This window comes from Lissotriton helveticus, chromosome 3_1 (genome assembly GCF_964261635.1).
Source record: "Lissotriton helveticus chromosome 3_1, aLisHel1.1, whole genome shotgun sequence".
In the NCBI taxonomy this organism is placed as follows: domain Eukaryota; kingdom Metazoa; phylum Chordata; class Amphibia; order Caudata; family Salamandridae; genus Lissotriton; species Lissotriton helveticus.
The window spans coordinates 1,835,930,964-1,835,958,094 of NC_136061.1; the positions used below are offsets into that span (position 1 = coordinate 1,835,930,964).

Genomic DNA, 27,131 nt, shown 5'->3' on the forward strand with positions numbered 1-27,131 from the left:
GATCTCGCTATTAAGGGACTGGAAGCCCATAGCTAAGCAAAGTGAATCGGCGCCATATTAGGTGTGATTCTGGTGATATACTCCGGGTGCATGAATATTAGGATGTACAATATTGTTAGGTCATTATATAAAACTAATGCAAATCCCAATAAAACGAAAGTTGAAATATAAACAAGTGATACCAGAAACTCGAGAGAGTTGGGAGAGGGGTGATAGTTCAGTCTGTCCTTTTTGATCAGTGTACTAATATATATGAAGAAAATTAGAACATGTAAAGGCAGTGAACAGGGAGAATTTTCAAAGTTGGTACATATCACATATTTGTACGCTTAGAAAATCAACATCAGTCCTTATGTAATATCTAGTGTGCTACCGTTATCATCATAAGTAATACAATGTGATTATTCCTTATGATTTTTCATCAAATTAATATAGAATTTAAAGCATATATTACGTATTTTTAACATGGTAATTAATTATACGAATTAGGGATAATACCTAATGCTATTCACAATCATTGACATTCTGATATCTATTAGCCTGCATCATTGGGTGTATCTATTCGAAACAGTTTATATCCGTAATTTATTACGTCAACGTGTAGCACAGCAGGTTTGTAATGCTGCTCTTGATAAAATATCTGTCCTACTAGGTAGTGATGCCCACCTATTCCTAGATGTTATATAGCAACTCCATGCATATATAGTTGGTAAACTGTCTCTATCAAGAAAGCTTTATAGTGATTAGCTCATGATATCTGGTCTCCATAATTTCATTCACCTAGAAAGTAATGTAATTCATGATCGGAGTTCATCCCATGTTCTACCGCCTGCATTTTTAGAATCTAGAGGGCTTCTCTACGTCTTAGATATAATTCTTGATTACCTTCCATGGGTCACTTTTCACTTATCTATGCCACAAAACCAGATGGTTTTGTTGGCATTCTGGGCCTTGCAAGTATTGACATGAACCGCTGTTACATATCTAGTGTCATTGTGTCTGATTGCCCTCAAGTGTTCATAGATCCTTTCCTTCAGTACTCTGAACGTGCTTCCAATATAAAAGCTGCCACATTTGCACTTGATCATGTAGATCACAAAACGGCTGTTACAATTCATCATTTGTCTGATTTCAAACTCCTTTCCCATATGATTATGAAATGTGTTGGTGTTGTTCATGGCTAATGGGCAAATCTTACAACATCCACATCTAAAAAAACCTATACATCTTTGTGTGAGCCAATCTTGAGTTTTCTCCACTTGTTTTGGGTAACTAGGACTGATCAAGGATTTAATATTTCTGCCACGTCTATAGGTTATTAACGGATATCTAGAGATGTATTTAGTGAGTGTTTTGTCATTACTCAGTAACCTCCAATGTTTAGTCATGCTGTTTCTGAGTCTCACTGCTGCATGATTGTAGATAGTGATCAATCTGACCTAAGTTGAATTCGTATCTTTGATACTTCTCTCTTTGAGAGTGTCATTTCTTGCTGTACATGATATTTTGCGTTCAGCTTCTTTAATTGTGTGAGTGCTATATCCCCTTGCTTTAAATCTTAGTTTCATGTTGTTCTTACAGGCAAGAAAATCACTGTCTTTGCTACAATTTCTTCTAGCACGTGTTAATTCCCCAAAGGGGATTGATTCAATTTGGTGTCTCGGATGGGAGCTTCCAGCATGCAATACCACATTACATGATGTCGGTTTGCGATATAATTTACTCTGTATCTGACCATCTTCAATGAAGAGTGTCAAGTCTAAGAACTAAATTTTCTCAGTACTGAGAGTGTAAGTTAGATGGTTTCCCATGTCATTAGAATTGAGGTATTCACAGAACTGGGTAAGCTTATTCATATCTCCAGACCAGATCATAAAGCAGTCGTCGATATAGCGACCCCAGTAGATAACGGACGTATTCCAAGGTGCACCCCCTGGACCCCAGATCCACCCCTCCTCAAAACCACCCATGTTGATCCAATTGAGGGTAATTTGGATGATTGACCCTTCCCTAGGCACTCATAACTGAGATAAATTAGAAATCAAATAATACCACCGAAATCGGTGAGCGCCGCTAACTATCCAGGATATAATCATCCCATCCCATACCAGCATACAGAAGCACTGAGGTTGGTTGAAAGCCAACCTTAGGATTGTCGGATTCTATATGCTGTAACTTATTGTCTATCCTGTTAATGTATGTTGAAAATAGGAAGGGAACAAGAAAACAGCCTTGCCTAATGCCGCTAGTAACCTTAAAGTCTGGGGTACATTCTCCACCTAACTCATACCTTAGCCATGCTGTTAATCTGGGCGTAAAGCTGGGATAGATGTGAAATAATGTCAACTGGGGAACCCAGTTCAGCCATGAGCTTCCATAACTTTTCATTGTTTACTAAGTTAAAGGAATTGGTCTGATTCGTGAAGCAGAGATGGATGTGTCCTTGTCTTCATTTAGTGTATTGAGCTATTACCGTCACATCCGATGGACCCTTATGATTGTGGGATATATGAGGCTGCATATTTATCAAGAACCCAAGGGACCCAGAGTCAATAACTGAGTTGCATGTTGCAATGGTTTTTCATTGTGTACCAGGTATACAGCAATCCATATGGTAAAATATAAAGTATGACAAATAGGTATCAAGGAAACATGTGGATTTCTGAAATGGACATAAAATGGAGTTTAGAAGCAGCGGTTTTGTGCATCTCTGAATTTGTGGGTACCCATATTAGCATGTGAATTAGAGGGTATTATTCAAATGACTTCTTTTTTACACACAGTCTTGCATTTGGAAGGCAGAAATTATGTGAAAGACAAATGGTAATAACACTTGTTCTTCATTCTCGTGTTTTCTGAGTCCCCTAATAACAATGGTACCTCAGTTGTGCGGATATGCATAGTGTTTGTGACAGGAAACAACCCAAAATGCAATGAGCACACATCACATTTTTCCACTGAAAACTTCTTTGTAATGTCCCTAGCTGTGGATTTTGAGCCCTAGCTCAGCCGGCACCTAAAGAAACCTAACAAACCTGTACAATTTTAAAAACTAGACACAGAGGGGAATCCAGTATGGGGTGACTTGTGTGGCTCTCCCGAGGTTCTGTTACCCAGAATCCCTTGCAAACCTCAAATTTTATCAAAACAACACATTTTTCTCATATTTCTGTGATGAAAAGTTCTGGAATCTGTAGGGTGCCACAAATGTCCTCCCACCCAGCCCTTCCCCAAATCTGTCAATGAAAATGGTACCTCTCTTGTGTAGGTAGGCCTAGGAAATGGTTCAAAACGCCACGTGGACACATCACATTTTTCCTCTGAAAATTGATCCCTTTTTGCAATGTGCCTAGTTGTGGATTTCGGGCCCTAAATCAGCCAGAGTGATAATGGTCACAAAACCAATGACCGAGAAACTTTGTGTCTGCCATGTTTCCTGCAAGCACAATATGTGTGCAGTGCTTACATAATTTCGCCACTTCCTTTTGTCTACTGTGTTTTTTTTCCCTACAGTTTCCCATGACATGACCACAAGAATATTGTTAACTTCATCGACGCTTGGTGCTTGTCATGTACCTATGGATACTGACTAGTATTTCCGGGCCTCTTGGTTTTTCTAGTACTTTATCAGAATCTTGCAGTCAACCTTACTTGTCAAGATTTGAGACAAGTGCATTTCTATTGGTTAACACTGTCAGAGTACAAGATCCGGGAAAGCCTAATCTATAAATGGGCCGGGGACCCGTTATTTTTCTCAGATGCTCTGTAGTACAGTAAAAAAAAGCATAGTGGCACTGCAGTAGGCCTCCCCTCAAGTTGACCTTGATGATGTTATCTGCGATTTACATTAAAAAGCAAAGATTTAACACAGCTAGGTCGTTTAAAGTTTATTGCTATTCAATCACCATGATCAGTCTTCTGCAACTGCCCAACCCAATGTAACTTTCTGGCAGTGGTAATTTCTTGAAAGAAAAAAATAATGTCACAATTATGATCCGCCAATGGGCAACCTTATTTTTAAAGTCTAACCAATTTTCTTTGGTATGTGATTCCAATTTTGGGACACCCTTCAGTATCATAACATATGGAGGGGCATCTGGGGGAAGGTGTAAAGAATCTGAAGTGTGTGCGGTACAACCCGAGTTGCCTTCAGCAGATATGATAGCCAGAAGGCTTTGACATTCTAGTGCAGGCTTCTTCGTCAGATAGATTTTTGATATTTTCTTCATTTCTGTTTTTTGGCTTGACAGGGCAGAGTTGACCTACATGCCATAGTTGATATTACAGTCTGGTCAACTTTCGCTGTGCTGTCAGTTATGCCATTGATAGGGACATTTGGTGTAGAAGCCCCATTCTATGTGATAATAGTAGAGGCTGTACACATACTTTCTAGGGTTGCGACCCTCCCCTTTATTTCCTTAAATTCAGTAAGTACTTTTTTTCAAGATTTTCAAACTTCGAGTGTAATCTTAAGTCTAGATATTCTTAAAACCCTGTGTATCGAGATCCCCTTATGCGTATCTCTTTTGATTGGAGAGTTTACATTTTAAGCTCTATTCACATTTCTAGACATAGCACCAGGTTATCTTGCAGGGAGTTTGGTCCTTTAAGCTGGAGGTGATCCCATATAATGCTGAGGTTTGATCAAGGTAGTATTTGCTGAACTTTCAGTTATGCCAGAGAGGTGTTCAAAAGGGAATGGGCTAGTTGTTTGTTTTATCAGAATCAGCAGGTATTGGAGGCTAGAGGGAAAGGATGTGGGATTCCCCACAGCCTGCTTTGTACTGTTTCCCCTAGCCTCATTTGCGACTTATTCTGTGGCTATATTTCTTACTTCTAAATGAGTTATCTCACTTTCAGTGAGGCCCACTGCTTCCATTAGGAAGTTAGTAATGGAGTTAGTAATGGAGTTGTGAATATTTTCCATTTACCCATTTTGGAAATATTACACGTGGATTTCCCTTTGTAAATAATTTTATAATATTTATTCAAGTCTTACCCTTGTGGGAGCTGGGAAATCTGTACACAGGAAACTAAGCGAAAGGACCCCGGCCTGACCGGAACGGCGGCGGACAGGCGCAGACGTGTCCCGGGCAGAGGGAAACAAGAATGTGGGCTCAGGCTACTCAGGTGACGAGAGTAACCAGGCGTCACTAGGGGGGTGCGGGGGGTGCGGACCGCACCGGGTGACACCATACATGGGGTGACACCAATCTGACCGGTTACGCTGTGTAACACAGCTCTGCAGCCTCGCCTCTGAGTCTGCTCTGCAAGCGCACCTGCTTAAAAAATACTGCAGTGTGCCCTGAGCTCGGCTTTCCTGACAGAGTCGGTCCGTGCACTGCCAGAGCCCCCACCTGCACAGCTTGGAAACAGACAGTCGATGCAGGGGCCAGGGCACAGGTACGCACGCACAGGCACCCCTCGCCCCCACCCCCCAGCTTTAATGTTTCATTTACATTCTGTCTCTTGCAGTTTGCCTTTTCTCGTTATAGGTAGGGATCCAGCTTTCAAAGTATGAATGTTTCAAATTTCAGACTGGATTCGGTCAAATGTATTTTTCTCCTATTGGCACTTATCCAGATTTTTCAGTGATGAAGAAATTAAGTTGGAAATAGTATATTTTCACTTTTATTTAAATGATAAACGTGCACAGTACTCGCACCGTGGTGTCTTAGTGTGTTAAGGAGACACATACAATAAAGTATATATTCGCCTGAAAATATTAGCATAACAGCACTAACAGATCCCCACACGTGCAGCTATGTAAACTTCATTTGGAAATCTTTTTTTAATCTCCCTTATGCACAGCTATGGCCGGCCATCCGTCAAGCGTATCGCAACAATAACATAGTCTATTATTTTTCAGCGTTTACAAATAAATGGAAACAGGGATCGAACTTTGGGAAGAAAAGGGAATTATGCAGTTTTCCCAGAATCACACAGTTTGGTGAAATCCGGATTTGGAACTAAGGGGCAGATTTACAAGCCCCTTGCGCCTCTTTTATGCCACCGTTGCATCACTTTTGTGATTCAGCGGCGGCACAAAAGATGCGCCATGGTGCGGGGTATTTACAACGTCACGCATCTCCGAGATGAGTCACGTCTTAAAGCCCTGCGCCAGAGGGAGGCGTTCCATCGCAGGGAGGGTGTTCCAGCACAGGAACGCCTCCTAAAAGTCGCTGAGTGAAATCTACAAGATTTCACTCAGCCAATTTTAAGGCCATGCTGCGTCAAAACCCTGCGCCTTCTTGTAGCAGGCATAAGGATTGACACAGGATTTTCAGGATAGGGCACCCCCGAGCCTTGCTGGAGCTGCGTCGCGCTTGCGACGCAACTCAAGCAATGCACCGCCTTTACGGAAGCAGATGCATCACGCATCTGTCCATTTTTGCCCCATGATGCGCCGCATTGTAAATGTGATGCATCCATGGTGGCGGAGCCGTGACGCACAATTACTGGTGCATCCCTGCTGATATGCAGGGATGCGCCAGTTATTGTAAATCTGCCCTAAAGTATCCTGTTCCCACATCTTGTAATTTAGCTGCTGGATCACGCAAAAATGGAAACGTAGCATGAAACATGTTAAAGGCCAATAAAAATGTATTTCCCTTTTAAATCTGCAGGCACAGGAATGTTCCAAAAGTTGTCATTTCCGATTTTGGAGTAATTTAATGCGAGAGGCTGACGGCGGACATAGGTACGAATAATCAATAGAGACCACCTGATATGAAGTCAGTATATATTCCGGTGTTGGTGGAATATACTTAGGCTGTGGGGTTTTAGGTTTAAACCTATAATAACTGTTAAAACCCCACTGAAAGAAAAATAGCCCTCACCGGTGAAAACATATAAACACTGAAAAAACACCTGCACAACCACAAACTAAATGCCATTCAAAGAAAGGGAAAAAAAAGTGAAAGAGTCATTTTGTTCTTACTGAAGGGGTCAATAAAATGTAACTTTGTTCTACAATCTAGCAGTAAGAAAGACTGGCTAACATTATTCTGCTTCAGTTTTGTTCTTTAGGGATGCCACTAAAATATTGTTTCTTCTTCCTTTTACTTTTTTCAGTTTTATGGCCTTTGGTCTAAAGATGCAGGGTTTAGTTTCAGGTTTTAGGTTTAGTTTAATTATTTTATAAACTGTAGAGAATCAGGACATATCAAACTCACATTTGATATTTTGGCTGCATTTGATTCTTTCACTGACAGGTAAAATGGCTAGTTTCATAAAAATCTTTCCTAATATGTGTCATCACATTTACCACAGAAAATGGGTAAAACCCCTTAATACATCAGACCATAGTTTCTAGTGGGTCAGTATTGATAGTAGGTGAATTGCCAACACCTCAGGCTTTAAACATTAAATGCAAGGTATAGTGACAAGTATATATCTCACCAAGCATCTGGGATAGTGGTGAAAACGTGACACAAGACTTTTGGAAAACATGGAACGCAGTGTCAGTTGTTATGCTCTGCAAAAAAAGGTTCTTTCCAACAAAGATTGGAGTGATATTATTTGTATTTGTAGTGATTCAGCTACGTATATAAAAAAATTGTGTGATGACCTGTCAAAATTGATACCAGAGCTGAAGTGATTTACAATCTTCAGAGTTAATGAGGTATGCTATTGACTTTTTAGTCCATTCTGGTGCACTGTTTTCTTATGCCGAGGAACTAAAATGCAAATATTTATAATTTTGTGCTTTATGTGGCATCCAAGAAAGAGTCATCCCAACTGTGCCCCGTAGATGATGGTTTTCAGCCCAAGGGGCTATGAATGCTGAGAGGGCCTTTTCACAGAAGTTTACATGGGAAGGAAAGCGCGAGCGCACATGACCAAACACTCACTGAAGAAGTATTGTATTGTGTACTACAATAAGATTAATTTACAAAAATCTCTTTGGACCTCATATACACTATACGTACACTGTCTATATACCATGTTCTTTCAGTGCAGAAAGCAAGCAATGATCAAAGCAAAATGCTCCATAAACACTGGAAAAACACTTTTTCTGTTTTTAGTGGCGTGAAAATGTGTAACCACTGAGAACAACTGTTTTTTAAGATATTGAAAACACTGAAAAAACCCCACCAGAATTTACCAAAAATAGAAACTGAAAACAGGACAGCCTAAATATACTCAGTGTGTTAAAATACCCCTCACACACCAAAAGGGCCCTTGGTGTCATGCTTCATCATCGGGGTCTTCCCGCCCCCGCTGCGGGACGGGGCAGTGCTGCGACAAGCGACTACGCCGGAGCACCTTTTATTGTGAGTACTATGTGAGTGAAATGAAGTGAGTGTCAGTGGGGTCAGGATTAATATTAGAGTGAAGTTAAAAAATACCTGGCCTAGTGGTAGAAAAAACTGTTTAATAGGCACTGGCTGGTATTGTTAAAAGGGGTGAAGCGGAGAGCTAAAGCAAGTTACTGGGCTTGCTCTCCTGTGTGGGTCAACATGTTTCGGGGCGACATGCCCCTACGTCAGGACCGGGTACAGATCCCCCTGTCACTCACTAATGTTCTACCACAATATGAGGGTGTAATTTATTATCAATGTGTATAAATATATTTTATAGATATACGTGTTCTAGCTCTATCAGAAATTCTGATGTCATAAGCCTGAAAGAATAAGAGCACAGGTTTTAGAAAAGCGCGGATCCCAATGCGCTGGACTAATGGTTACCTGTAAGGAAAAAAGGCAAACGAAAGGAAAAACACACGTGTAGGCTTTTATACATGGCAGGCCAGAGGGTCCTGGAGATGGCCATGTCGCCAGGTATAGAGGTCGTGGAAACAAATATTTAGACACACACTTTACACACATAACACAGTAGAACACCATATGCTAGCTGTCAAGGGAGGGAAATGTATATACATCAAGATACATACTTTTGAAATAGGGAGACAGTGCCCCATGAGCCAAGGCTGGGCGAAGGGTAAGTGGGGTCCAACTGCAAGGTGGGAAGAAATGGGAACAAAGAGAAAAAAAAGGAAAAAAGTTTTGCTAGGACCTTGTATTGCTAAAGGTACTGAGTTGTTCTAGGGAATGGGGACCAAGTATTCCAGGTCTGTTCTATCGGCTATGCCATACTTACTAAACCCCCAGCACCTCGGTGCTTCCTCCTTCGTCAGTGGCTTCCGTGGTAATGGTCAGCTAGAGTAGGGCGGGTCATTTATAGTGTGGGAGTAATTGGATAATGGCTATGTTAATTGATTAACTCGAGATAGGTGTGTTGGCTCGGTCGAGTTGTGTAGCCATGTAACTGAGGCGGCCATTATCAAGTGTTCAAAAAGTGGGAAGAGGCGCGCTTAGGAGATCGTATTCCTTTTACACAAATGCCCCGTAACATTGTTTACTCCGTGTCCTCTATTGTTGATGGGAAGGTAGTTTTAGCGGGAAAACGCATTCGCGTATAACGAGGCGTCTCAGAGAAAAAGTCGCGCATGCGCGGAAGGGCTCTGTCTCTAGTTTGTACCGCGCATGCGTGGAGGAGTGGTATTCCTCCGCGCACGTGTGTTATCAGTGCTATGGACTGAGGGTGCGATCGATGCCCCTCCTGACACTGAAAATTGGCAATATTTTCCATTACAATTACAACTTTACATTACTAAAAGAGGGGAAATACGCAGTGGATTAATTAAAATCTTGATTCACACAAACATAATAAAACAAGCAGATACTTGGGGGTGTGGTCTGAGATTTGCAAATAATGATCTTATTTACATGTTTAGACCTGGGGACTATCATAATCATGGTACCCTAACTGGATTACACACTGAGTTGGGACCAGGGAATATCATCGTTCAACCCTGTGAAGTGGGTGCCAAGGCGGTAAACCCAACGTTGTTCCTTGGATAGAAGGTCCTTGTCACTCTTGAAGGCCTCAATGACTGTCCATTTCAGGTCATCGATACTGTGTTCCATTGTTGCATAATGGGTGGCCATTCTAGTCTTAGTTTTCTTACAACGTACGTTGCTGCGGTGTTCGCCCATCCGTACTTTGACTGGCCTAGTGGTCATGCCCACATATTCTTTTTTGCACGGGCAAGTGATCAGATAAACCAAGTTACGGCTATTACAGTTGGTAAAGGAACGTTGTTCCCAAGTGGACTGGTTGGAGAAGGTGATATTACGACTTTTCTGCGTGTATTGGCAGGACGCACATGAGCCACATGGATGGTGCCCGCCGACTGTTGATAGTTTTGGGGGTTCGTCGTTAGTGAGTTTTTTTGGTCTTGTGTGGACCAACAGATCTTTTAGGTTCTTGCCTCTTCTGTGTGCGAACATTGGTTTCGGGAAATCTAGTTTTCCGCAATTCAGTATTCTCCAGTGCCTTTTCACAATTTTTGTGATCTGGTTCGAATTGGTGTTGTATGTTGTAACACAGATGGGGCGTTGGTCTGGTTCCTTTATCACTGTCGGTTCTAAAAGGGCCTCCCTGTTGTTATTGCGGGCTCTTTTGAAGCCTTTATTGACCACCTTTCTTGGATAGTTTCTGTTTACCAGTTTGGTTTTTAGATCAGCTGCTTGGGTCTTGAAATCTTGAATAGCACTGCAATTACGCCTAATGCGAAGGAATTGTCCGTAGGGTAAGTTGTCACGTAGGTGTCGTGGGTGAAAATTGCTATACAGCAACAAGCTGTTTTTAGCTGTAGGTTTAAAGTGGGTGCATGTTTCTAATTTACCATTGGCGGGGTAGATATTCAGATCCAGGAAGACAAGGTTCTCCTTGGAGGCTGTGTGGGTGAACTTAAGGAACCGATCTTGTTGGTTCAGCCAAGTCATGAACTGGTTAACTGGGTCATGATCACCCCTCCAGATGACGAGCACGTCATCAATGTACCTTTTCCATGCGACCACATGGTTCTTATATGGATTCCGGTCATTCAGGATTTTGGTGGTTTCGAGGTGGTGTACATAGAGCCCGGCCAAGCTCGGGCACAGGTGCTCCCCATACTCGTGCCGTGTTTCTGTAAGTAGTATGTGCTTTCATACAGAAAAAAGTTTTTCTTCAGGGTCATGGATATGCATTCAAGGACCACCTGTCTCGGAGTGTGGTATACCCAAGGTGTAGAGAACAGAACTTCCTCTATTATTTCCAAAGTCTCTTGATGGGGAAGACTCGTGTAGAGACTCTCTACATCGAGGCCTAGGAGGAGGTCCTGTTCTGGATCAAAAGATATTTCCTTGACCAGTTGTAGGACGGCTTTGGTGTCTTTCAAATAGGTACTTGTAGTTTGCACTATAGGTCTGAGGAAAGCATCAGCAAATTTTGAAAGAGGTTCAAGAATTGACTGTATAGCAGATACTATAGGGCGACCAGGAGGATAGGGGGCATCTTTATGAATTTTAGGTATCGTGTAAAAGTAAGGAGTTTTGGGATTTTTTTGAAGCAGGAATTCACTCTCCTGTTTCTCAGCCAATCATGTGCCATTGCTTCTTCAATCATAATGAGGATACAGATCCTGACTTCTTCAGTCGGGTCTTCCCTGAGTACTTGATAATTACGTCTGTCTTCAAGTAATTTTCTGCATTCTCTATTGTAATTGGTATATGTCTGTATAACCCTGGCCCCGCCTTTATCGGCTGGCTTGATTACAATATTTTCATTGTTGGCAAGTTCATGGAGAGCGACTCTCTCAAGTCTGGTAGTGTTGTTAAAGACATCACCAGCGTCCGTGGGTAGCTGTTCCAGATCTGCCATGACTGCTTTTTCGAAAGCTAACAGTTCAACTGGTAAAGTTGAGTCTAGGGGGGTGAAAGTGGATTTGTTTTTCGGACCCGTATCAGATTGGACGTTTGTTTCAGAGGTTTCAGAGGTGTTTCAGAGGTTCACTTGTTTCAGAGGTGTGGCGCCGCGGCCAGGGCGACTGACGCTGGAATCTGGGGAGCAGGGTTCGATCCCCGGCTCCGGCGGCAGGTTAGCCCAGCACCATGTGACTGTGGGCAATAGCTTGCTTAATCTTCCCGACGGCCACAAGCGCCTAGAGACCCTTACGGGTGATTGTGCGCTTTACAAATGTGGATTAATATTATCCGAGTTCTGAAAAAAGGCTTTGAGCTTGAGTTTACGTACAAACTCTTTCATCTCTTGACAGAGTTTGAATTTGTCCATCTTGTGAGTGGGGACAAAACCCAAACCCTTACTCAGGACATTCTCCTGGGCTTCCGTTTGTAGGTGGTCCGACAAGTTTACCACTAAGTTCCTCGACTGGTCGACGCTGTTTGGCTCCGAGTTGATACACCCAGGGGTGCCACTGGCTGTTGATTCCAGTGGACCTGTGTACCTCGCGTGTGCGGAGGAATACCACTCCTCCACGCATGCGCGGTACAAACTAGAGACAGAGCCCTTCCGCGCATGCGCAACTTTTTCTCTGAGACGCCTCGTTATACGCGAATGCGTTTTCCCGCTAACACTACCTTCCCATCAACAATAGAGGACACGGAGTAAACAATGTTACGGGGCATTTGTGTAAAAGGAATACGATCTCCTAAGCGCGCCTCTTCCCACTTATTGAACACTTAATAATGGCCGCCTCAGTTACATGGCTACACAACTCGACCGAGCCAACACACCTATCTCGAGTTAATCAATTAACATAGCCATTATCCAATTACTCCCACACTATAAATGACCCGCCCTACTCTAGCTGACCATTACCACGGAAGCCACTGATGAAGGAGGAAGCACCGAGGTGCTGGGGTTTAGTAAGTACGGCATAGCCGATAGAACAGACCTGGAATACTTGGTCCCCATTCCCTAGAACAACTCAGTACTTTAGCAATACAAGGTCCTAGCAAAACTTTTTTCCTATTTTTTCTCTTTGTTCCCATTTCTTCCCACCTTGCAGTTGGACCCCACTTACCCTTCGCCCAGCCTTGGCTCATGGGGCACTGTCTCCTATTTCAAAAGTATGTATCTTGATGTATATACATTTCCCTCCGTTGACAGCTAGCATATGGTGTTCTACTGTGTTATGTGTGTAAAGTGTGTGTCTAAATATTTGTTTCCACGACCTCTATACCTGGCGACATGGCCATCTCCAGGACCCTCTGGCCTGCCATGTATAAAAGCCTACACGTGTGTTTTTCCTTTCGTTTGCCTTTTTTCCTTACAGGTAACCATTAATCCAGCGCATTGGGATCCGCGCTTTTCTAAAACCTGTGCTCTTATTCTTTCAGGCTTATGACATCAGAATTTCTGATAGAGCTAGAACACGTATATCTATAAAATATATTTATACACATTGATAATATATTACACCTTCATATTGTGGTAGAACATTAGTGAGTGATAGGGGGATCTGTACCCGGTCCTGACGAAGGGGCATGTCGCCCCGAAACATGTTGACCCACACAGGAGAGCAAGCCCAGTAACTTGCTTTAGCTCTCCGCTTCACCCCTTTTAACAATACCAGCCAGTGCCTATTAAACAGTTTTTTCTACCACTAGGCCAGGTATTTTTTAACTTCACTCTAATATCACTCCTGACCCCACTGACACTCACTTCATTTCACTCACATAGTACTCACAATAAAAGGTGCTCCGGTGTAGTCGCTTGTCGCAGCACTGCCCCGTCCCGCAGCGGGGGCGGGAAGACCCCGATGATGAAGCATGACACCAAGGGCCCTTTTGGTGTGTGAGGGGTATTTTAACACACTGAGTATATTCCACCAACACCGGAATATATACTGACTTCATATCAGGTGGTCTCTATTGATTATTCGTACTTTCATAAGAGGAGGATTAGCCCACCGCGGTGCAGAGTGGCACCACCTCTTCACTCCCTTTTTTGATATCCCTTAGGTGGACATAGGTAGAAAGGAGGTGAATGTGTAGACATGATGTCAAAATTAGGAGCCGTGAGAGTAAGGGTAGGTGAGGAAAGGTAGAGATGGGAGCTTGCAAGAGGGAAGGAGCAACAGGAAGTTAATGAGCAGGATTTGGAAAGGAGCTAGAAAAGTTGGGAAGAGAAGGCCAAAACAAAAAAGATGGATGCAAGAGGAAATAGCCTTTAATTTGCTTATGTGTTAGGAACATCTCTACTAGTCAGAAGGTAGTAGGAAGTTGAGGGAGTCGTTAGAAGCACCCCGGGATGAGTAACGTGCATTCTATTCCATAACAATTCAACTCTGTCGGCTCAAACTATTTTGAGAGTTTCATTATTAACTTCTTTACCAAAGGTTTTCACATTCTGTTTTGTAGGTTTGAGACAATATTCCGACACGTTGCGATCTGAGCTATGATAAACCAAACAGCTTCATCAAGAAATTTATATTTGCTTGTTATTGATGAGTGAGAACCTGGCTTCAGCTTTCATGTCCCCCACAGATTATGACATCTAATGCAAAATGTATTTGTATAAGGCTATGCAATGCTCAACATGAAATGCTTATGCCAACTCCTCCAATTTTAGGGATTCATACAGACTAGAAGATGGAATAGATGAAATGCCTATATTTCAGAGGATTTCAAACTAGGGTCCAGGAGATTTCCAGGCTATCCACATATGGTAAACATCCTTAAAATTAATAGAACTAGAAATTAGTTACACAGCAGCTGCGGCTGCTAGCCATTACCAAGCAACTCCCCAGTACCTTGACTGCCCTTCACCTCGGCCGGGGCCATTTAGTATCCTAATGCCACTCGTAGCTAGGGCCACTGGAATTATGCAGCAGAGGTGGGCCACATTATCTGGGAGGGTTGACTAAATTATGAAGAAAGAAAAGGGAAATCACCTGGTGTAATGTGGCATAATTTTTGATAGGGTGGTATGGTCCTGTTATTTGCCAACTGTGTCCACTGGCGGAATCAGAGCGGAGGAGTTCCATGCGGTAAGTCGTGAGGGGGTGACACCATGAGTTACCCGCACCGGGTGACACCGACCCTAGTGACGCCACTGCCAGGGACCGCATGCTGAGGCCCTGGGGATGGTGGGACAGGTAGTCCTTTAGCCCCCAATGCTGTCCCTGCTGACACTCCCGCGCAGCAGGAAAAAAGAATGTGCTGACAGAGCTCAGTCTCCGCAGGTTAAGAGCAACCAGGGACCACCGCCTGGGGGTGTTGGGACAGGTAGTGATTTTGCTGCCAACCCCGCCGCTGACACTTTCCTCTCTGTATCCCCTAATTATCTCTTTCTCATTGTCTCTATCTACATCACAATGTTAATACTATTATTTCTCTCACCGGTCTTTACCTCTAACTTTTAACTGTCTCTTTGTTATATGCCTATGTATTTATCCCCTATTCCTTTCAACCGTGAGATACACTCTTTCACATGTGTCCATATCTTTCTTATATCTGTCACATCTCTCTATTTTTAATCCTTCTCTCTCACATCTCTGTCCTTGCCTCTGTCTCTCACCTGTCTCTCGCTCTAGTGTCCTCTTCCACTAATCCTTGTATACTTTCCCCCATTAGTCTTTCCTCTCTAACCTATCTCTCACCTTTAATTCTTGCGCTATTCACTTGCTCAGCCTCAGTAGGAGGCACATAGATGCATTTTACAAGTGTCGGCTCCATTTAAAACTAAATAATTGTTTTGCAAGTGTGTTTGCTTAGATCTGTCTGCTGCTCAGAGTTTTCTTGCCTCCTCTTGGACACAATGTAGCTGAGGGGCAGGGAAAGCATGCAAGGCGCACGAGACGCTTGCTTATCTTTGCTTGTGACACTGCCCTTACAACCTCTGAGGCCAGGGGTCGCAAGGACAGCGTCAGAGGTATAATTGTAACCAATGGAGACCCCTAAATGACGTCTTAAAGCCAGAATACATATTTCAGAGAAAGCATGAACAAAACTGAAGACCGTTTCTGTCTTGATATCAGGTACCAGTTGATTGACATTTTATCATTGAGAACATATTTTTCTTTCAGTAAAGCGTGTAGTTTTGCAGCAGGGTTTCTGTTCTCCCACAGAACTGTGCACAGAGGATTGGAACCTCAGCGAATTAGGGTGACCTAAAACTCACCTTAGTACCCAACAAACCCCTTACCGAGCTAGCTACAGTGTCTCATTGGTCATAACAAACTCCCAATGTTTAGACAAACCAGAACATGAGCTTACAATACCTCAGGTTACGTGGAACACATGAGCACTCTTTCGTTATACAATCATTTCAAACCAGAACGTGGAGTAAATGAGGAAACGTGTACATTTGAAATATTTATTTACTAATGCCGTCTTCTCAGGCGCAGTATCTTAGATAATACAAGGAAACATATTATCAGAAGCAAAGTTATCAGCATAGTTACTAGTCCATAGAAAGCAAATGGTGACAGCATGTTAACATGCTGTAATGAATAAGAGTTAACAACACTTATTTCTCACCCTCCCTAACACACATATTATATTAATAGCTAAGAAGGTCTCTTTGGGTTTGAATTAGGGCGGGCCCATACCTCAGGATCCTAGAATGAAGAGATCACATCAGCATACACCAGCTCTCTCTGCATACGAACAGCATCAAGTGTGTTTTTGTGTGTCAAGCAAAGCAATATAAAACCCGCCTAAAAGCCAAAGTTGGCAGAAGCTGCACTTATGTTATGTCTATGAAGGCGCGAAGATCAGACCTCATAACAATTCAGTATCTTGTTGTTCCTGAAGCTTCAGCACTCTCTGTACAGACATAGTTTATTGAGCAAAGCTGATATCAGAGTAATAACATATTATTCTCATGTAAACCACAACAAACTACTAGGTTGAAAGCTAAATCAACAATTAAGTGTCGTGTGCAGAAGCAGCAAAAGGAAAAATGGCGTTTAAACATGTAATGTGCCTATGCTAACTTAATGCATTATAAAGATATATAGTAGCTATATGACAGTTTGGAATTTAAAATAAAACATTTTCACACGTGGAATAAGAAGGTAGGTTCATACATAGCACCTGGAACACTTCCTCTTCTAAAGCAGGTGTCTGGAAGTAGTGGTGAGGATCTAGAACTCGTTCTAGATTGTTGCTGCTTTTAATCTTAATTCTGTGCATTGTAGGACTTGATAGATGCACAGACATTTTCAGACACTGTGGATAGTGTGGTAGTGATTTAATGGAGACATGTTTGCCATGCTGGAATATGACCTAAAGGTGCAAAACGTGCCTATTAGAATCTATCCAGGGTCCTCTCGAGGTTGAGATGTACACAAAGGGATTTTTGATACAGTTCTATATAACATCTCTTCGTTGTCTTCCAGTTATCGAGTGCCCATTGAACTTGGAGTACCAGGAATGTGGATCAGCCTGTGAGGACACCTGCTCCAACCCGGATCATTCCCAGATCTGCACAGAGGAATGCAACAGCGTCTGCTCCTGTCCAGCAGGCAAGTTCCTTCCATAATGACTGCACACTCTTGAAAAATCTGTGCTTTGTCTTGCACATCCCCACCTTAGGCTCACGAAGACCTCATGTCCACTTCAGAGTACCTGAGTGCAATATTATGTTCATGTCATTAACCCAGCTTTTCCCATACAGTCTAGTAGGTTGCCCCTCTACGTACTATAGATTACCTCCAACTAGCCATTTATCAATCACTTTTTACCTGCACATGCAGAGACTGAGCAACACATCCTAGTGGAAAATGTAACCCCTACTACATTTTAAACATTTGGTGGGAAATCTATCCAAGAAACAAACATTGATTTTTATCAGAACGTGTTCTTGAGGGGGGGGCACACTTTCTGGCTTGTGGATTGTTCAGTTTATGCATCTCCCCTCCCAGCCTTCTCGTTGCATATGACTCTGTATCCATCAGCTGTCCAAAGGTTACATTTTTTCTAACAAAGCACCTCGTGTGCTTTCCCTGGCACATACTCCAAGCATTAAGAGAAAATTGTCTCTTTTCAAGGCTTTTGGAGGACATAACTACCCCCCACCTCATTTACTTACTGTTGGACCTGGCCCTGCCAGCAGTGTCCCCTCGAAACTTTTTGCCTTCAACCCTCTTTTTTTGCAGAATTTGTTAGCTTGAGGACTTGCAAAAGCACTTGTGCTCTCTCCCAAACAATGTAAAATTGCCCTGCACCCAATTGGCGATTTTCTCTTGCTTGTAAGTCACTAGCTAATAGTACTACATGTACCCAGGGCCTGTAAATTAAATGCTATTAGAAGACCTACGGACTCATTATGCCACCCACTAATTAGCAGATTAAAACATCCTAGGCCTGCCACTGAAGCCTGTGTTTGCATTTATAAACTGCCATTTCGATTTGGCAAAATAAACAAATAGGCAGTCCTATATCTTTATTTTCAATACATTTAAATCACAGGTAAAGTAGGCCCTAAAGGCTCATAGGGCAGGGTGCATTGTATTGAAAAGTAGGATGTAATTTAAAGTTTTACATGGCCTACCTGAGTGACTCTAAGGGGCAGTTGGCTGAACTCTTGTCTGAACTACTGGGACAACAAGCTCCTGAAATCTCCCTGCAACTGTGCAGCTGACCCCTTGCACCAGACCTACCTGAAACTGCAACTGGTCCTGCCTGAGCCCTGCTGGTCTCTGCTTGAGTTAGTCCCTGATCCTCAAGAAGTGCCTCCTCTGATCCAGGACCCATGTCTGGCATCAGGGAGGACTCTTTCTTGCCTAACTGAGGGTTCCTAAAAATCCAGTGCGAAGTGATATGAAGCTCATCAAAACCTTGCCACACCAACAAGAGCTTTATAGGATCTGATGCTAAGCAACACAAAGCACCTCCAAGCCTCATCCTTCAGCTCAAGCTTCATCTGAACTGACAAGGAGCATCGCAAAACACCTCAAGCATCTTCACACAGCTTCATCAGAACCAAATCCGAGTGACACAAAGCCTCACCGCACAGCTGCAAGATTCAATGAACCAACAGCAAACTTTGGGGAGCCTTGCAAAGCAACACCACACAGACCTCAAATCAAGGACATAGGGTACAACTTCTAGCAGTCCAAACCTGGTCCTGTGGCCCTGCCTGCGCTTGAGTCGGCCAGAACTTCTGAATTTATCCTGGCCAGAGCAACCAGATACTTTCAGTTAGCGCATCATGCTTTTAGGCCCTGTATCTAACTGAAGCTTTGAAATTGCACATCCACGATTCTAATGGTTGGATTTTTGATGTTCTGAATTCATTTTATTTACTGCAGTTTAAACTATTTTCGAAATTGGTTTGGAAGTTTTATTTATTAGAGCTAGTGTGCTGAATAAATACTTTACACACTGCCTCTAAGTTAAGCCTGACTGCTTTTTACCAAGCCACCAAATAGTTAAGCACAGGTTAATTTAGTGACTTTTGTGGTACATCCTTTCCAGGGCTATGTTTATTATTTGAGGGGGGGCTTCTACTACTCTCAATTAATAGATCGATTTCTCACTATATCTCACTGACATGACATTAGAGGTACCAACCCATTTTCTTACTCACTGACACAACATTAGAGTGATTAGGCAATAGGGTCAAAGTGGCCCCTCAGGATGGGAGGTCATATCACAATTCTTATCTTAGCATAAGCCAATGATTTGATGGGTCTCAGATGTTCAGATAGGCATGTCTTAGTTGTGTTTTGTATTGGTGATGAAATTGCCTGAACATCGTCCCTTTCTATCTCACATCAACAGACAAGGCATTGAAACAATCATCTCCACCTGGCATACAGTGAGCTCCATTACCAATAACCAACGAACACTCTCTTTTATTCTAAACAGACTGATTCATGGACTTCGATATTACCTAAAATTGGATTTGAAATCACCTATTTGAGGGTCTTGACATCCCATTCCTATTTTTTATCTTATGCTTACTGTTTATATCTTCTTGGTGGTGGAGAAGACCTGAGGTAACACTAGGCACTTTCTTGGAGTGGCGAACTTTGCTCATTGCATAGAAATGTGATTGTCTTATCTGCTAAACCACACTGTGCCCTGGTCAAAGAGCATTGTCATCATTATGTGCTGAAATGGTCTGGTTATATTTTTGGTTTCAGGAACTGTACTTGATGACATCAACCTCTCTGGGTGCATCGACCAGGACGAGTGCAGCTGTACTAGAAGAAACAAGATCTATTCTCCGGGGAGCTCATTCACCACTGAATGCCTTACATGGTAACTTTGAGTATGCATGAACATGTGGAGATTGTGCCATTTAATGGCTTTCATGTTTTCTTCCCAATCACATACCATTAAAAACATACAAACAAAGTATTCTATTCACAAAGGTAAATACAGTTATAGATATAAAATTACAAACAAATGTACCTTTTTCATTCCTGCTGGGATGCCCCAAAAGGGTTTTGGGGGACGTATGTTAATTTACTACTGAGGAACTCTCTGCCACGAGTGCGTACAAATATGTATTTCCACGTTAGAGGTGAGATGTGGCTGCTCCAAGATGAAGTTTGCCTTAAAAGTTTGTGAATGTCTACAAATGTACATTTGAGGCTATTTCCAGATTCGGAGATTACCCTTTTCCACCCAATAGTTGGAGGTTTACTTCAACCTAGCTCAGAATCACTACCATTCTAGGATGAAAAAGAAACAGGTCATCACCACACTTGCTGTGCAGTTTTTGTAAAAATGCCGCGATTTTTACAAAACTGCTGCAAAATTTGGAAAATATGGTTATTTTTCTTTTTAAATAAAGCTGGCAAAGGGCTTTTCACCTCGCAATTCCCAGAGCAAATTAAGAATTTACTCAATATTCGTAACAACTGGAAAACTTTCAAGAGCACCAGGAATTAAATACAGAATGCTGACCACTAAAAAAGAACTTGCCGCAACACAATCCCAAGAGGTGTAAGGGAACTGAAACAAAAGGGATACACAACAAACGTGAGGCGTTGAAATGCCGGTGAGCATACTGAGGGCAGGTGGAGAATGCAAATACAACACCTGTGCCAGGCATATTCCTCATTCTCTTGATCCCCTATATGCTTACTGTCTAAAAGAACCCAGAAGTATTCCTCTCTCCTGCTTCGTTTGTCCTGGAAGCCATTTCATACTTTAATGACCCACTAAGCCGCTAATGGGAGGTACGCGCTTCCACAGATATCAGAACTTTTACATGTGGGGTGACGAAAATACAGGCTAACACCACATGGTGTCTTGTAACATTCTTTCCAAGTCCCTGACGATTTGGACACCCAGATGCATCAAAGGTCAGATCCAGACAGCTTTCCAGCATGGTCTGTTTAACCCTGTGACAGGAGCATCACAACATTTGCGCTTTAGAAACTTGTTTGTTACTACTTTGAATTTGACAGGACGGTGGTTTCCAAAGAGAAGCTCATAAATACCACTGCAAGAGGGTAGTATGATGGAGCTGTGGGGAAGGGGAATAAATGGAACAAGACTACATGAAAGAAATGGAAGAATGGAGTGTATACTAATGGATGGATGGTTAGTTGAATCGATGGAGAGAAGGTGGACAGATGAATGAGAAAATGGATGTGAGGAAGATAGAAGGTTGGATGGATTGGTAGTTGGATGTCAAGAAAGAATGGATGGTTAGCAGGATGTATTGATGGATGAAGAGAAGAATTGGGAGATTGGAGGAAATGATGAATGAGGATGGGGCTTTAGGAAAGGTTGGATGGATGGATGAATAAGAAAGGAAGATTCGGTAACAGGATGGCTTTAGAGAATGTGGACGGATGGTTGGTGAGATGTAGGAGAGATGTGGAGAAGGTTAGAGAGAAGGATGGAGGGATAGAGCGAGAGAAGTGGAGATGAGGAGAGAATTGGAGCGATAGATAGATAATTGGATAGAAGTGTGGACCTGAGGATGAGTGCAGAAAGAGGAGGATGGGTGGATAGATAATTGATAAGTGGGATAACTATGGAGAGAAAAGAAGCATCGATTGAAGAGGGGATGAGAGATGGGTGGATGATGGATGGAGGGAGGGAGGGAAGGAAGAAAGAGAAAATTGACTGAGAGAAGTGTGGATGCATGGAGAGACTATTGAAAGGATGAATAGATGAAAATAAAGAAGGGACAAACGAAGCAAAGATGGATGGATGGGTGAATGAGTGGAAGGATGTAGAAAAGAAGAGGTGGATGGATATACAGATGGAAAGAAGAATAGAAGGACAAATACAGAAAAAACTGTTGAGGGGAAGGAAGGATGGATTCATAAAGTGATGGTAAAAGTACAGAAAGTATGATGAAGAGAAGGAATAATGGAAGGAGAGTTGAGGGGATGAAGAGAAGGGAAGATGAATGGATGGAGAGAAGAGAGATGATTGTATGGATAGAAAAATAATGAAAGCATGTTGAAGAGAAGGAAGAAAAGAATGACAAAAAATATTGAAACAAGGATGGAGATAAAGATGAAAGGAAGAACGAATATAAAGAAAGGAGAGGAGAAAATGTGAAAAAGCAGAAAGGATAGAGAGAGAAAGATGAAAGGAAGGAAATAAGAAAGGAAATAAATAAGGAATGAAGTAATGAAGAAAGCTAAGGTGGAAACTGATGGAAAGAAATGAAAACATTTGTTATGAAAATAGGAAAAAAAGATGAAAAGAAGGAAAGATAGATTACAGGATCCCCTCCTAGTATCCTTGGGGTGGATAATTATTTATGAGCATTTGAGTGCCCCTTCACAAATGCCTGTTAACCCTAGCACACTTTTAGCCCATTTATTTCAAAATTGTACTTTAAAATGTACACTGTGGGCCCATTTCAGGTCTCACCTGCGACAGTGCATGTCCATAGGACCATTTTAGCTGAATGGGTGAGTCTTACTAGATTTTTGTTTAGTGCCTCAGGTAAAGGTCTAGCAGTAATTAGATTTAAATACTCTTTCTTTTCCTCCATCCACGAAAATTCTATATGCTCTAAGAACATGCATGTTGTCATTATCATTAACCCCTACTGATTTTGGTAAATTATTCTAAAAGCCTGAGACTGCTTGACACCGATGTAGCCCATAACTGGAGCGGATACTTAGAGTAACAGATTAGCCAGCGTGAGGATGAGATCACCCACAATTGCTGAAAACTTAAATGAGTTATATTTTATGTTTGTTCTCTGGATATCTGGACTGTCCTCTATTCTCAGAAGTAGGGGTGAACGTGCCGAATCAAAAAGCAAGAGCAATGTTTCAGACTTTTGATGTTTGAACTACACACCATGTCTATAGGACGTGATACCTATTTTGAGCAAAACATACCTGAAGCTGAAAGCTCAAGTCGCATAAGATAAAAAAAAATGTAACGTGAAATGATACCACAATCCAGATTTCTTTTAAATTGTACATCATGATGTTGGCACTAGAGACTTGGTATAACGTGGAAGCAAGACAAAGTAGGCGTTTTCGCATTGTTTTATATACTCAGTACTTTTATTCAGTTTTGATTCATTGGGTTTTTCTGAAAAGTAGTAGGCATGATTTGAAAAATCTGTAATGCTAACCCAGGAAAAGTTGTTAGTAAACAGCCCCAAGGACAGCTGCATTTTTCTGACATTGTTGATCTCAACCAATCCGTGGCAATACACCGCCACCAACGACTATCCTGTGCCCTATGGGGCTTGATGAAGAGATGTCATGCCTCATAGGTCCAGGAGCCAGTGGTGCCCCGGCAGGAGTGCGTAAATGGGCAGTAAAACATTCCAGGTAGAAATAGGGCCCCCTCTCACGAGGTTAGGATTAGAGCTGTGCTTCCAAAGGGTTGCAGGCACTTTAAGCATGCCAATTTCAAAGTGGAATACTCTGCTAAAACAGTTTCCATTGATTCAAGGGTGAAAAAAATGATTTTAAGTAAAATAAAGTGCTGCAATAATGCCGCTAAATATCCATTTTTTGCCACTAAATGTCAATTTTTTGCCGCTAAATTTCAATTTTTGGCGCTAAATTTGCAAATTTATGCCGCAATAATCTAGGGGGTCTGCATTTAGCTCATGGTGTGCCCCTGTCTACGATCAGCACAAAAAGCCTGTAACAATTTGAAAGTCCTTGAAGGAGATTCTCAGTATCACAATGTTTCAGTACTCTCTTTCAAATGGCTCTTTCAACCAGATACTGCTCTGATGATTAATTTCACATGCCAGACAAAGGCCTAAAATGCATCCATGAGGATTTTGGTCATATCTTGCCTTTTATATAGGTAGAACCCGCTTTCCCACTACCATGCCATCTGGTTCTACGTCAGAATATCTAGGTAACAAATACACAACAACAGGTGCGGCCAGTCCATTGGGGCTGTCAGGCCATGCCCCTCCACCTTTTGCCCCTCACGGACAGTGTCTGTCAAGCTGCACAGAGGTCAGCCTGACAGACACTGTTCACTTTCAGTACAAGCAGTCAGGAGCCAGACATGCACAACATGCGCTGGCTCCTGGCTGCCTGAGCTGAACTTTGCTGGGATGAGTAAATCACAGCTCCTGTGGGCATGACATCCTCAGCTTAGCAAAGGTCCCTGGGGCCCTTCCCTCAGTGACGAGGGGTAGCGTCACTGATTGCCTCGCACCTGGGTGCTTCAGTTTTAAGCCCTAAAGCGCCCAGGGTTGAGTGTCAATCAGTGACACTTCACCACAGAGTGGGGTGGGGTCAGCAGTCTCACTGACCTCATCCCACTCTGCGATGACATTGGGACTGCTGCCTTCCCTATGGTCAGCCTATAAGGGAAGTCAGCAGTCCCAAGCCTCCAGGAACCACCGAGGCAGAGCTGGCTGCAGTTAAGTGTGTTTTGTTTTCTTTTAAATTAATGTGTGGTGCGTGCGTGTATGTATGAATATTTGGTAAACAGTGTTGTGAATAGATGTATTTGTGTGCACGGCAACGTGTGAATGCCTGGCTGTTAGTGTTATGTGTATGCATGCGTGTGTGCGTGTGTGTCCCACCCACCCACCCTCCTCTCTTTCAAATATTCCGGCCGCCACTGCACACCAACCAAAGTATCAACTGCAGAATATAGACTACTGCTATATCCACAATGTGCTGTAATAAGTAAGTAAAGGTTTACAAATGTTTTACTTCAAAGCTATTTACCTTAAATATGTGTATATTATTATCTACCAAAATATTCTTACCTAGACAACATATTGGGAAGCAGTATTCTGGAATAATTTTTTTGTATGTTAATGTTAAAAATTTGCTATTCTGGTAGCACACTTTGGATTTCTATTGGACGGAGACTGTAAAAAATTTAAAACGAATTGCATGCTTTCCCAGTTGTTTTAATATCTCTTTCCCACACATTTTGAAATGGGTGTATTGAACAGCAGTTTCTGTGTCCCACATCAACCTTTTCACTTCCATAGACTGTAACTCACTTGGTCAGCTCCCTTATGGGCAGTAGCCATGTGACTGCTGTCAGTGGCTTCTGCTAACAGTTATACAATCCCTCAAAGTTTTTTGGCTTGAATGATCATAAATTCTTTGAAGACTCAAGTCTCTATGCTTTTCCTTAATGCATTTTCGTATACTCAATTTCCTATTAAAATGTTTTTCTGCAGGGACTATTTCAAGATAAATAATTTTATAATTCATCGTAAAATTCATCAGAAGGGATCGTAGAACATTGCTTTCTGATGAAACACGTGTTGGCTCATTTTGAAGGCTATAATTGAAGATGAGAATATTTGAAAATTGAATAAATTTGAAGAAATACATCGATTTGAATGCATCCGGAACTGGACACATCTTTTATCCAAAAATCTAGATGCTTAAATCATACCTACTGCCCTGGAAATACATTTCACCATGTGAGGAGGGGCGTGGCCTTATGAGGGGGATGAAGCCTCATTCCGAGGGCTTCCTGAGATGCACTCTGTCCTTCACCAAATGCACTTAGCCTCTCAAACAAAAAGGTCTCCGATGCTATTGCTGATGTCCTGTGCTGTTTTTACTCCCAAACCCTTTAATGGCCATCGGCTACTTATAGCTTCCAAAGAAAAGCTGGAAACAGTGATTAATTCGAGACGTCGGATTATGGTGCTCAGCATCAACACTTAAATGTCAGCTCCTGAGCCTATGACAGTCTGCCACAAGGTGGCACCGTCTGGCTAACTTTAAGAAGACCACAATTACAGTTAGTTATTAACCCAATATACATCATAAAAAGTAATATCACCTGCCACCCAAGCCATTCGTATAGCTTAAGGGCCCTGAAATAGTCTGAAATGTCACACTTGTATAAGTTTGAATGTTAGGATTGCTGTTGTTACTATCATTGGCAGGACTGAGAAGGGCAATGTGTGGTGCAAGGTTGAAGGAACCAAAATATTATACTAATGGATCATACTCACCAATAGCCCATATACCTTATTCGTGCATAATAATTCAGTTGGCAATGGAGATGGTTCAATTGTTTATTCAGCAAATACAAGCACTGACAGGGGAGCCTCAGTCTACATGACCCCCAGAGGTGGGAGAGGAGACTGACTTCACACAAGCGGTACAAAGCATATATATGTTTCACACATAGCACAATGCCACCTTAGAAGGAAAGATACAACTTGTCAAGGAGCCAGCAGGAAAACCCATATAAGGCACAAGTGATTGCTAGTAGCTCGGCCTAAGCTATTCCGGGGGGCAGGTCAGAGAGGTGCCTCCCTTTCTATCTGAAGCTCGGGGAGTACAGGAACAGGGTCTGCTAGAATGTGCGCATCCCACTAGAAGGGCAGGTGTGACCTTGGGTTTCCCTGAACTACAAACTAGCAGGTGGAGCAGACAGCTAAGCCAGCCATCGTGGTTTCGTGAAGAAAGCTTGATCACGTGGTTTCAAGGAAACCGTACTTAAAACAGAGAAACGAAACAACGTGGTTTCGATCACATCCATAGGTTTACGCGATACAAAAGTGAATCATTCCCAACTACGATAATACAACAAAATAATGTAATACTAATGTGCAGTTATAAGGTTATATTGTATACATTAGGCCAATAACATGTATGTATCGAGTTTATATCCCATCAGATGGCCCTTTTGGCCTAATATAGCCAATATAACTAGATCTATTCTACAAACACTCCTTCATCAATCTCATAAGATCTGAAACCTCCTTCTGAATCATTTGTTTGTCGACCTTGGCCTGTAGTAAGATGGTCAAGGCAGACGTCAATTTAGCTGCACAGAAAGAACAGCAAGCCGAGCCACAATGGAGACATAGGCAGCAAGTAAATATGACTCCAAAGGCTCCGGCAAGGACCATAAATATCTTCCAAACCC

General features: G+C 42.3%; 1 protein-coding gene across 1 annotated transcript in view; it reads left to right on the top strand.

Moving 5' to 3' along the window:
• LOC144823881 (mucin-2-like) overlaps positions 1-27,131 on the top strand; it is a 1,553,567-nt gene that overhangs the window by 566,481 nt on the left and 959,955 nt on the right. The window contains exons 8-9 of the mRNA XM_078682769.1: positions 17,198-17,323; positions 19,949-20,066. Coding sequence (XP_078538895.1) covers positions 17,198-17,323; positions 19,949-20,066 — 244 coding nt within the window. The remainder of the gene's footprint in view (positions 1-17,197; positions 17,324-19,948; positions 20,067-27,131) is intronic.